At 43.6% G+C, this 13,228-nt stretch overlaps 1 protein-coding gene across 1 annotated transcript in view; it reads left to right on the top strand.

The window, feature by feature from the left end:
- The first annotated feature begins 4,760 nt into the window (after nucleotides 1-4,760).
- LOC132883544 (uncharacterized) overlaps nucleotides 4,761-13,228 on the top strand; it is a 10,661-nt gene continuing 2,193 nt past the window's right edge. The window contains exons 1-5 of the mRNA XM_060917273.1: nucleotides 4,761-8,611; nucleotides 10,363-10,595; nucleotides 10,946-11,007; nucleotides 11,094-11,242; nucleotides 11,369-13,228. The exon at nucleotides 11,369-13,228 is cut by the window's right edge and continues 2,193 nt beyond it. Coding sequence (XP_060773256.1) covers nucleotides 4,761-8,081 — 3,321 coding nt within the window. The 3' untranslated portion in view covers nucleotides 8,082-8,611; nucleotides 10,363-10,595; nucleotides 10,946-11,007; nucleotides 11,094-11,242; nucleotides 11,369-13,228. The remainder of the gene's footprint in view (nucleotides 8,612-10,362; nucleotides 10,596-10,945; nucleotides 11,008-11,093; nucleotides 11,243-11,368) is intronic.

Here is a 13,228-nt window from a genome sequence, read left to right on the forward strand (position 1 = left end):
AGATCTCTAGAAAATAAAACAATTATTCCGTGATCTCGAGAAAACAAAACAATTGTTTCATGATCTCGAGTAAACAGCTGAGAAATGGTTCATTCAGGTGCGCCAAGAGACTTGTGATATGCTGACTTTGGGGCTATTTCTCATTCTGTATAGACGCAACTTTGGTCATTAGAATGTCTGGAATAATCGATCACCTAATAAGGCAATATTTTGATCAGGGGTTGACACAGGGAGAGATTGCATTAAGCCTTTTAATAAGGGATAATTTCAAAATTTCTAGGTCTTCGTTGTCTGACCCACGGGGGGGGGGCAGCTCTGCTAGAAATCTCAGCTGTTTTCTCGAGATCATGAAATAATAATAATGGTATTGTTTTCTCGAAATCATGGAATAATTGTCTTGTTTTATCGAGATCACGGAATAATTTTGTTTTCTCGAGATCTCGAATTAGTTGTGTTGTTTTCTCGAGATCCTGAATTAATTATGTCGTTATCTCGGGATAACAAGGTGAATAAAAAAAGATTATATGAAGGGCCTCTGCGGCTTCCGTAAGAAACAGACGAAGTGTTCCTTTCAGAATGTTAGTGAGACAGATTACTTCAGAAGGCTTCATTATATAAACAGCATGATGGTGGTAGCATGTGGATTTGAATATCATTACATCACAAGGGTTGGGTTGAAACCCTGTTTTGATGTCATCCATCAAGTCCTTATTTGAGATGGTTCTTGTCATTTGCAGATCACATCTGATGATCTATACTCAGGAAATGTTGCAGTTGGTCAAACAGAGAAGAGTAGTATAGGGGAGAAATATTCCAAATGTTCCATGGAAAATACACACTGCTTTCTTTTTATTATCATTGTTTTGCTCACTGTGTGGTTGTAAGTGGGAGGGTCTACTAGGTCATGTTTGTCAAAGATGGTAAGCGCAAGTGAATGAGAGGGTGGTTCACTTACCTGGTTGATTCATGGTGTAGCCAGTAAGATCTTCCATGCAAAACCGAAACGGGTAGTTGTTATCCAATGAGGTGCGCTTAGAGATTTTAAATGGGAATGCGCTTAGCTGTCCAACATGGCGTCTCGTTGAGAGAGCAAAGCACCACCAGTGAGTAACTCCTCTCCTTCACTCTGCTGCGGTTTTTACTGTGTTTTGAATTGTCACTATTTTGTGAATGGCTGATAAACTGTTTCTTGGTTGCGCTGTAGATATTGCTGTGTTTAAATGATCGGTGTTGTCGGCGTTGTAATGTTTATGGTTAACTTCGCAAATGTTCTGAATTGTAGTGATTAGACCTTCGGGTTGCGGTGGCTGTTGGGTAATGTAGTTGGTTTCTGGTTTTGCGTCTTGTCTGTGAAGCGGATGAGAAATGTAGATGGTTAATTAAATTGATTTATGGGTTGTTGCAGTTGCTACTTATACTTCAGGTAATGTTGCTCCCCTGGAATGATAAAAAACTGCTCTGTTGATATGGGTAACTATTTATTGTGACATTTCATGAGAAGTAATGCTATTGCTAATATATTGGTTTATTTTAAATAACTGATTTTTTGCTGTGAAGTATTTGTTGTGGATACCAAACAATGAGGTGGCTATTATGCAATAATATTTGTATGTGCATTGATGCCAGCTTTGCTTTCTGTCCTGTAGTTACAGTGTTTTTTGCTCAATGCTTTTGAAGTCACTGTGCTATGTGGTGATGCAATGCAATGTTTGATTTTCTATTGATGTGAAATACACATGAATATTTATATTGGTATTTGTAAATGAATTTTAACAATTTTTTCTCTGGATTTATCTATCAAAATGGCAGTTTATATTGCGATCTTTTATGTGTTTTATAGGTTTATAACCTATATGTGGATACCTGTTGTGGAAACAAATAAATCAAAGGAAATAAAACCCACATGAGTTGTAACTTAAGCTCTTTGCTCTCTTGACGCCCCTTTCGGTGGGGAGAAAAGCAAACGTAACCGAACAGTTATAAACTGCGGTGAAAACCACCAAGCCATCGTGGTAATAAAGAAGAAGAAAAGGAAAATCACCTTTTGAAATTCTCCTCCTTTACTTCCAAAAATGGAATCAGCTGACATCACTGCCCTGAAAGGAAAGCGGATCACGGCACAGGCCACATTCACCAGGAGAGCCAACAAACTATCCCTTACTGTGGACATCCTGGAAAAAGGAGCACTCATGGAGGAAATGCGTGTACTTAGCGCTGACTTCAACAGGGCATATGATGCTGCCTCAACATTGTTGGAGGCCTTAGTAGAGGTCGAAGGTGGCAAAAGTGAAGCAGCTAAGACCAATGAAAAAATTGGGCAGATTGTTACTGTGTACCGTGACTCACTCCAGTTGGCCAGGGATACCCTGTGGATCAAGTTTGCCAGCCCTGAAATTCAGCTGCATCTTGAAGGCACAGAGGAGAAATGTAAGGAGGTGGAAGTCACCGGTGTCGATGACATGCCGGAGCTCGAGTTTGAATCCCATCGTGAAAGCCTCTTAGAAGCTATCCATGAATTCGAGCAGAAGGTGTTAGCCTGGGAACGGATTGTCTCTGACAAAGTCACCCCCCATAAGCAACTCCTCTACAAATTCAGGAGCAGAGTACGGGACTGGGAGCTGAGCTGGAAGAAAGCGAGCCGCACACTTAAACCTAAACCAGAGCCCAACTCCAGACCCCAGTCATCTAACATGTCTGCCATCTCAAAGCCACAAATCAGTCTCGAAAGGACACGGCTGCCCGTATTTTCGGGCAATATGACTGATTACTATCGTTGGAAGGCTGAGTGGACAGAATTAGAGACTCTTGGTAACCCTCTGAGGACTGCCGGGGTCACTCGTTTTCATCTACTAGCCAGCCTTACTGAAAAGGTGAAGAGAGACCTGGTTCTTTCCAGTTGTGCGACTATGGAGGAAATGTTCAAGCGACTGGATAATCGCTTTGGCAATAAAGCTAAGATTGTTTTAAAAATTGCAGAGGAGGTTGAGGACCTACCCGCTGTAAAGGGAAATAACCCCCGGAAGGCGATTGAACTCATCCAGGCAGTGGAGCGAGCCCTGAGCAATCTGGCCATCCTGGGAGAAGAGGACATTGTAAAGAACCGCCTCGTTGCCCAAACACTGGAAAGAAAGTTGCCCAGCTCACTAAAAGAAAAGTGGATTGAGTACAAGGCAGAGCCACTAAATGAATTCAGCCCACAAAACCATTTTGACTGCCTCCTATTGTTCCTCCAGAAACAAGAGGCAATGTTGGAGGAATTGGATCAGCTGGAGGAAGGTCTTGGTGGAGGGAATCCCTCGGTAAAGACACCGGTGGACAAAGTAGCCAAAAAGGCATTTTCCAAGGCCACCTCTGGCCAAAGGGGGTCTTCATCAAAGCCACTGGCAGATGCGTGCACGGCCTGCTCTGAGACAAAACACGCTGGTAGGCTTTTTGCATGCTCCATTTTTAGAGGGATGGATCTCCAGGCAAAGAAGACCCATCTCAACGCATACAGACTATGCTTTCAATGCCTTGGTTCTCATGCGCAGAGTGCTTGTAGCAACAAGAAGTTTGTTTGCACTAAAGCAGACTGCCGATCTGATGAGCTCCATCATTACTTACTCTGTCCCAAAGCTATGCTGATGGAAAACACCAAGAAGGGGGCCAATAGTAAAGGTTTAGGTCTCACCAGTCGTCAGGAAGAGCTTCTGGCTAAAGTTGCCCCAGAATTGAGGGAGGAGTTCCGGAAAGCGTTCTCAAATAAAACCTCTGCCATAACTTGCTCTGCCGGAAAATTGCCACAAGAGTATCCGGTAGTGCTGATGCTCCTCGAAGTTACAACCAACTCTGGCCAGCTCATTGGCACTCTAATAGACCTCGCCTCTGATACAAACTATATCACTCACTGTGCTGCTCAGCAGCTCGGACTGAATGGTGAGAGCATTCAGCTAATAGTGCATGGCGTCGGAGGAATGACCAAGACGGTCGGAACCAAGAGGTATAGCCTCCGTTTAAGAGTGAGGACGGCAAAGGGTACAGTGGCAGAGCATAAGTTGATCTGCTACGGACTGGATAGCATTGCTGAGGTTTGCCACCCAGTTATACCAAAGCAATTGCAGAAGATATTCCCTGATGTTTCTTTAGCAGAATTGGCCCGTCCTAATACGATTGACCTTCTCATAAGCCACCGAGAAGGTCGCCTGGTGCCCCAACCATCAAGGAGGGAGGGCGATCTCGTCCTCTGGGATGGACCACTAGGTAAAACAATTGGTGGTACCCACCCTGACCTCTTTGAGTCAGTCGACTTAACGCTGCACCAGTCTGAAACTCATTTTGCTCGTACCATGAGAACCTCTACAAAGCTCTACAGAGAGGTCATTGTTAGCACAGAAGGCCTGGATGAAGATGTGGCACAGGCAGTAACACTCAGTAACATCACAGCCACTAAAGAGGTTCTTGAATGGTTCAAATGGGACAGTATTGGGGCAGCGTGTGAGCCGAAATGCGGGGGCTGCAAGTGCGGCAAGTGTTCCCCGGGTGGCCAGGAGATGACCCTCGGAGAAGAGAGAGACTTAGAAAAAATAAAAGGCTGTCTCTCATATGTCCTGGCAGACAAGCACAGTGATAGTCCACATTGGGACGCCGCATACCCTTGGAAGGCCAACCCAGCAATTTTGCCAAATAATCGCCAAGCAGTGGAAGCAACCTTCCGGAATACGGAAGCGTGACTGGCAAAAGAACCTTTGTGGAAAGCAGCATACAGAGAGCAGATTCATGACATGGTGTCAAGAGGAGTAGCTGTCAAGTTCATCAGGCAGCAGATAAAAGACTGGAATGGGCCAGTATGGTATATTAGTCACCTGGTTGCCCCCAATCCTCGCTCCAGCTCCACGCCAGTGAGAATAGTCTGGAATAGTAGCCAGGAATTTAGAGGTATGAGCTTGAACAACTTGCTCTACAAAGGCCCCGATGTTCTCAACTCTATCCGGGGGGTCCTCTTGAGATTCAGAAGTGGGTTGTATGCCGCCCTTGGTGATGTAAAGAAAATGTACAACTCTGTATGGCTTAAGGATGAGGAAGTTCATCTCCACCGATTCCTCTGGAGGGATGACCCCAAAGAAGAGATTGGCGAGTATGCTGTTGTGAGGGTTAATATTGGTGACAAGCCTGCTGGTTGCATTGCTCAGGTGGCCATGAGGGAAACTGCTAATCTGCCCCAGTTCGCAGCCATGCTCGCAGAGCGTCGCATTTTAACAGAGGACTGCTATGTCGACGACATACTGACGTCCCATGATGACCTCCAAGCTTTGATTAGGACGACTAAAGGAGTCGAAAAAATCTTACAAGCAGGAGGTTTCTTACTCAAACCTTGGGTCCTGACTGGTCAAAGTGGGAGGAGTGAGGATCCTAACAGCCCTTGTGATTGCAGGTCAACAGAACCCAAAACCCTGGTCCTCCCGAATCAGATGCGGGATGAGGAAAATAAGGCTCTTGGACTAGGGTACGAGCCAGAAACTGACAAACTCCGATTGCTTACATCAGTGAACTTCTCAAAACGGCGAGGGAAGATGAGAACTGGGCTGGATCTACAAGAAAAAGAAGTTAGAGCAAGCACCCCAGACCCTCTCGCCCGACGAATGCTGCTGAGTCAGATCGCAGGATTTTATGATCCCATTGGCCTGGCCTCACCCATTAAGCAAAGAGGAGTGATGTTTGTAAGGGAGTCCTTTCAGGAGGCAGGAAAAGATCGTCCAGCTAAAGGTACCTGGGATGAGCCTCTCTCTCAGCATCTCCGGGAAGCTGCAATAACACTATTTGAGCAGTGTGTAAGACTTGGCCAGGTGAGATTCGATAGATGTCTTACACCCCATGGAGCCCTGGGCCGGCCTATGGGAATCACATTCTCCGATGGCAGTGAAGCTTCCTATGGAGCTGTTCTCTATCTTCGCTGGGAGACGGCGCAAGACAAAGTTGTTGTGAAGTTTGTTGAATCAAAAGCTAAACTCGCCCCATTAGACCAAAAAGGTGACGTTATTAAAGCGGAATTATGCGGTGCTGTATTTGCAACGCGCTTGAAAATCTATTTTGAAAAGCACTGTCACATCAAGGTCGATAGGTGGATCCATTTTGTCGATAGCCAGACGATTTTAGGGGCCATCCAGAAGGATAGTTATGGCTATCAGACGTTCTTTGCAAATCGGATAGGAGAAATCCAAAAGGCGGGGCCTGTCGACACCTGGAGATGGATCGAAGGAAAAGAAAACATTGCTGACCTTATCACGAGGGGGTCGACCCCCGAGGACCTTGCGGAAGGATCAGTCTGGCAGGAAGGCCCTGGATTCCTCAAACTACCTGTTGAAAATTGGCCTGTGAAAACTGCCAGGGAGATCATCTCCTCTGTCTCTGAAGAGATCGGGGGCCTCCAAAGAAAGGCGTTTTCAGCTGCAGTCACGGCAAGTGGAGCTCTGTTCTGGAAATGTTCAACCATTGTAGCGCTCGTCAAGTTGGTCGAGCCCAAAAGACTCAGCTCCCTGACTCGTTTGTGTGGTGCTGTTGGCTGGCTGAAGAGGGCAGTGGACACCTGGCTGGGCAGATACACCCAAACCCCTGACTGCTCAAAGTGGGAGGAAAGAGCTTACCTGTCAGTAGGAGAAAGGGTAACAGCATTTAAATTCTTGGCTCTGGAGGCTCAAGATGGCATCAAGTTTCGTGATACGACTCTTGATCGCCTGGTCGTTCAGAGAGATGACTTGACTAGTCTTTTTGTTTGTGGAGGGAGGGTTCAATGCTGGGATGAGGACAAAGCTGTTGTGCCATTAATCCCGTGTCAATCGTGGCTTGCAACCCTGTTAGTTAAAGAGGCCCATGAAGAAAATCATGAAGGCGTCGCTGCCACCCTCCTACGAACACGAAAGAAAGCTTGGATTACGCAAGGACGAAAGTTAGTAAAGAAAATACTTAACAATTGCGTCACCTGTACCAAGCGAAGGGCTCAACTCTGCCAACAAGTAATGAGCGATCTGCCTCCAGAACGCACCCAAAGAGCCAGCCCCTTCGAGTTCACAACCCTTGACCTCTTTGGCCCCTTTGAAGTGAAGGACACTGTGAAGCGAAGGATAACAAAGAAAGTATGGGGTATCGTCTATTGTTGTATGGCCTCTAGAGCAGTCCATGCGGACCTCACGGATGACCAGTCCACAGAAAGCTTCCTTCAGGCATACACTCGCTTTGTTGCCCTTAGGGGGCATCCAAGAAAGCTTTGGTCTGATCGAGGGACCAACTTCATTGGCGCTAAATCAGCCCTTCAACAACTTTACAAGCATCTTGATTGTCTTCAAACTTTGTCCATTGAAACTGTGACTGCCAAAAATGGTACTGAGTGGAAGTGGGAGTTTCACCCTGCAGATGCACCTCATAGAAATGGAGCTGCAGAGGCCGCTGTTAAGCTCCTGAAGAGGGCGCTCATGAGCCTTGGTGGAACCACAAGATCTCTCACATGGGGAGAATTCCAAACCCTTTTGTATCAGGCAGCCAACTTGACGAACGAACGTCCGATAGATGCGAGGGCTCAAGAGCAAGAGAATTCCATTGAGTATTTAACTCCGAATTCTCTCATCCTGGGTCGAGCGTCTCCTGGAGGTGACACCTCTGGTCTCGATCTTGAGGCTCATTCCTGGCGCCGGTTGCGAGCTATCCAAATTGGGGTGGATCGCTTCTGGGCTAAGTGGAGAGAACTTGCCGGCCCAAACCTCTTCATTCAACAGAAGTGGCACAGGTCGGAGAGAAACGTGCAAGTTGGCGACCTGGTCTGGGTTGCTGATCCCAATGCCTTGAGGAGCCAGTTTCGCCTAGGCCGAATCTTGACGGTCTACCCTGACAATAAAGGGATTGTCCGGGATGTAGACATTGCCACTTGTGCTGGTACTCCAGCTTCCCAGGCGGATGGCCACAAGAAAAGCGGCTCTCCGTTGCCCACGGTGGTCATCAGGAGAGATGTAAGAAGGCTGGTGGTCCTTCTTCCTGTGGAAGACCAAAATCCCCCCCCTGTTAACTTGACCCATTTTGGGTCAAGCCGTTGTCCATGGCAACATGCGGTGTAGGCCAAACGCTGCCGCTGTTCGCACAGTGCGCGTACACACACTCACACACATACATCATGATATTTGCATCACATGAAGAGCTTATTTAACCATGTACCCAAACAGGACATTACATACTTGCTATGAAATGTACTTTTAAGTCACTTTGGACATTGAACTCTTCGTGGACATTTGCTGGAAAAAACAAAACAAAACTTTTGTATGTATTGTGGTGCAGAGATATTTCTTGCAGTAAGATGTGATTGTGACCTCCTTAAATTTAGGGTTAGTTCGGTCAAGTGGGAGGTGTTTTGCTCACTGTGTGGTTGTAAGTGGGAGGGTCTACTAGGTCATGTTTGTCAAAGATGGTAAGCGCAAGTGAATGAGAGGGTGGTTCACTTACCTGGTTGATTCATGGTGTAGCCAGTAAGATCTTCCATGCAAAACCGAAACGGGTAGTTGTTATCCAATGAGGTGCGCTTAGAGATTTTAAATGGGAACGCGCTTAGCTGTCCAACATGGCGTCTCGTTGAGAGAGCAAAGCACCACCAGTGAGTAACTCCTCTCCTTCACTCTGCTGCGGTTTTTACTGTGTTTTGAATTGTCACTATTTTGTGAATGGCTGATAAACTGTTTCTTGGTTGCGCTGTAGATATTGCTGTGTTTAAATGATCGGTGTTGTCGGCGTTGTAATGTTTATGGTTAACTTCGCAAATGTTCTGAATTGTAGTGATTAGACCTTCGGGTTGCGGTGGCTGTTGGGTAATGTAGTTGGTTTCTGGTTTTGCGTCTTGTCTGTGAAGCGGATGAGAAATGTAGATGGTTAATTAAATTGATTTATGGGTTGTTGCAGTTGCTACTTATACTTCAGGTAATGTTGTTCCCCTGGAATGATAAAAAACTGCTCTGTTGATATGGGTAACTATTTATTGTGACATTTCATGAGAAGTAATGCTATTGCTAATATATTGGTTTATTTTAAATAACTGATTTTTTGCTGTGAAGTATTTGTTGTGGATACCAAACAATGAGGTGGCTATTATGCAATAATATTTGTATGTGCATTGATGCCAGCTTTGCTTTCTGTCCTGTAGTTACAGTGTTTTTTGCTCAATGCTTTTGAAGTCACTGTGCTATGTGGTGATGCAATGCAATGTTTGATTTTCTATTGATGTGAAATACACATGAATATTTATATTCGTATTTGTAAATGAATTTTAACAATTTTTTCTCTGGATTTATCTATCAAAATGGCAGTTTATATTGCGATCTTTTATGTGTTTTATAGGTTTATAACCTATATGTGGATACCTGTTGTGGAAACAAATAAATCAAAGGAAATAAAACCCACATGAGTTGTAACTTAAGCTCTTTGCTCTCTTGACGCCCCTTTCGGTGGGGAGAAAAGCAAACGTAACCGAACAATCATTGTTTACTTCCAGCATTTGTAGGGGTGGGGGCAGTGAATAACATCTATAATTAATATATAATTTAAAAGTTTATATATAACTTTTGGCATTTGAATCTGAACTGTGTTTCATTTGAATAACAAAAAGAGTACACAGAAAAGTTCTAAGCCTTTTATTCAAGCAAAAAACACTGAACTTAGTTTTTTCATTTGTCCTTTTGTGTAATTTGTACTTTGATATACATGTGTTCAGTCTATCAACTTTCCGTTTCTCCTCCAAAATAATTTTCCTGGAAGAATGATGATAGAGTAAATAATCCACTTCATTCACATTCATTCCACCTGTGAGTGAATCTGTACTGCGCCTCCTGGCGACGTGTTACGGAAACGTCACCAACATGGACTAGAATATATTAACCCAATGGGGCTCAAAACTCAGTGGGTGTGTCACACTGTGTAGTCATGTTATACACTGGCACTGATTGGCTGTATGCACCTCCAGCACTGGGCAAGTTCCAGTTCACCCACAGCCTCGCTTCACATCATTCTGCCAGTGGTGCTGTTACACTCGGTCTAAAAAAAATCACAAAGAATCCTCTTTAAAATGTTTGTTAATCACAGATAAGGTGATGTGAATGCTTAAAATATGGAACCTCATTTATTTTACTTTTGGAGTGTGTGTTTTTAATCCTGCTAGTCCATTGATATGAGCTGCCCCTGACTCTGCAGTTTACCTCAGAGATGATAGTCATAGATTAAACAGATCTGTGATTCGGCTGAGCTTTATGAAGCACATTGCCTTGTTTCTGTTTTATCAGCATCAGTTTCTAATTTTGATTTCAACTTTATGGTCCACTATTCTATTCTAATCATCTTCAATGGTCATGACTTCAGCCCTAAGTGCAGCTCAGGTGGGCTCTGCAGCGGACCCGACTTTACCCGCAAGCACAGCTGACCCCACAATGGATGTGACTTCACCCGCAATCACAGATGATACAACTGCAACAAATGCACCAGTAACTGAAGTTTTCACGTTGATCTTCAGCATCAAGGAAACCTTTGTTCCAGCACTGGCTAACCCAAATTCTCAACAATTTAAAGACAAAGCTAAAAAAGTCACTAGTGAGGTATGTTTTCCAGATAATGCCACCATTTACAATTTAATTCTTCTAAACATGAGAGATTTTACCACGTGAAAACTCCTATTGCCATATAAGACAACCTGAAGAACGCATCTGGTTCTAATCATGCATTTCTGTTCAGTGTGTGTAGGACATGTGTGACTTTTGCGCTTTTGTTCAAATTTTCATGTTCAATTTAAGTGAAATCCAATTCAATTGACATGAGGCACCATTTGAATATGATTTAGAGCATTTGTAAGTCTCATCGCATATTAGTTGTTATTGCTAACTTTATCTATGGCTAAATAACAAACCATTTTATCTGTTTTTGATCACCGAATTCTTCATCTTCTTAGATTGAACCATTGTACAAGAAAGCCTTTAAAAACTTCCATCTCATGCAAATCTTTCAGTTCAGGTAAGAAGGCGGATATGGCTCTGAATGTTTATTTCTTTGTTGATTAATGGTTAAATTTTAACCTGCATCTGTTTGTGTAATTTCAGGAATGGTTCTATTGTGACACACAGCCTCATGTCTTTCCTTCCTGGCGCTGACGTGACTGACACCAACGTGAAAGACGTCCTTGTCCAAGGAGTTAACAGCTTGACCTTTCCTGTTGAGCCAAACTCCATCAATGTCACCCTTGTTATTAGTCAGTATCAACATGCGAAGAAATTACTCTTATTTATTAGTGCTTAATTGTAAATAATCCAAATTTCTTGTATATTTTTAGGTTTAAATATATTTGTGTACATTTAATTTCATGTATATTTTGCAGGTAATTCCATGCCACCAGTGATTGCCAGCTCACTTTCCATGATATGGATGTCTCTTCTACCACTTCTACTTTCAGCGGCATTGCACTGTTAGCTCTAAGCCTGATCAGAAAACGCACCCAGTAACTTAACACTATTTAACATTTCAACCTATTCTACTGTTGTAAATGCACACAGACAGTTCCTTTTGTCACCACAAACAGTAACGTTTGCTTTTTACTGATTATTTAATTCATAAGCTAAATGGAATCGGGTGTTTTTATAAACAATATCTGCTTTCATAAGAAAAACAAATATTTTAAATGATGAAACTGAGGATTTAATGATTGTGATGACATACCTGAATGTGGCCTTGGGCAGAAAAACAAGTGTTGACTAAATTTGACCTTAAACAGAAGAGCAATTACTGACTACGCCACCAGGGGACTTTCACCCCAGGAATATTAACCAGAAAACACTTCAATGTTGACACGCAAGGTTCGTTTGACTAAAGACACCAGAGACCAAAGTTATGAAAATACAAAAAGGCCATTTTATTTTATTACAATGTTTACAAAAATAAAAATTCCTTTACTTCACAAAATCACTTTCATTCACACTCACAATCCAAAGATTTAACTGACATGTGTGTGGGGCAGGGATAAGGGAGAAATCAATATTAACGGGGCTGAAGCCTACCAGCAGGGGGCAAGATACCAAGAGACGAAGGAGAAATCCAAGGAGGCACACCTTACAAGCATACGTGTCACACTCACTGCAAACAGATTTAAATATATCAAATCAATCAAAAGCACAACAAAAGAATTCCACACAGGCACACGTGAACACACACGAAAAATAGGGAAACACCACCACCTAAGGGATCAGCTGCCACCCCGCCTTGGGCACTCAGCACCTGAAAAGTAAATAAACAGAAAAGAAAATCAAACAAAGAAATAACATACAGCTTAATCACAACAAACTAACCAATTAAAACACACAACCACACACGATATAAACTAAGGGAGGGAAACTACGTGGACCACTGATGATCCACAGCTTGCAATAGCCTCCCACCAGTACTGGCATACAGCTGACAACAAAAGGCTGCTTGCCACAACAGAAAAATTGGGCAGACGTGGTTGCTAGCTGCACACAAGTTCACATAAAATAAGCTCTTGTGAGCATTAAACCAAATAAACAGATAAGAAAAAGAAAAAAGCATTAACATAAATCAGGCCCAATAAGATAGCCCACTGGCTATCCACAGCTATAGAAAAAGAGCCTCCTTCCAGTAGGTTAAAACCTGAGCAGGACTAAAACAAAAATACCCAATTTAACAGAAAAGAAAATATCCCTCATACCACACTCCAAACACACTAATTATAGGCGAATAATGATCAAGCACACAAACAGTCTCACACAAACACACCCTACAAAAGTTAAAACTAGTGTTAAAGTACTATGGTGGTTTGTGGTTGTGGTACAGGCAGCTGCACCAATCAAAGAAAGCAGCACTTGGTAGAAACGCGCTGGCAAGAACAGCAGCAAACCCACGAAGCAGCATTCGCGGCCCAACAGAACAGCAGCCTAGGGTGGCGTGGAGTTACGCCAACACCGGCCGCTGCCCTATAACACAAATGAGTGGATACCGCATACGTAGATCTCTCAAACCCGTGATGGCACAAGGAAAACTCCGTAGCAGTTTAGTTAGAAGGAACTCATCAGAACGCACTTGAAGATTGAATGCTTTAGGCAACAGCCATACGCTGAACCATAAGCAATCACGGCAGGAAAACTGCACAACAAGGAAATGAATGTTACAGCCTACCCAAATAAACGTCCCCAAATGTTGAGCAGTACTGTAAAAAGACTCGCTTACC

Source organism: Neoarius graeffei, chromosome 3 (genome assembly GCF_027579695.1).
Source record: "Neoarius graeffei isolate fNeoGra1 chromosome 3, fNeoGra1.pri, whole genome shotgun sequence".
In the NCBI taxonomy this organism is placed as follows: Eukaryota; Metazoa; Chordata; class Actinopteri; order Siluriformes; family Ariidae; genus Neoarius; species Neoarius graeffei.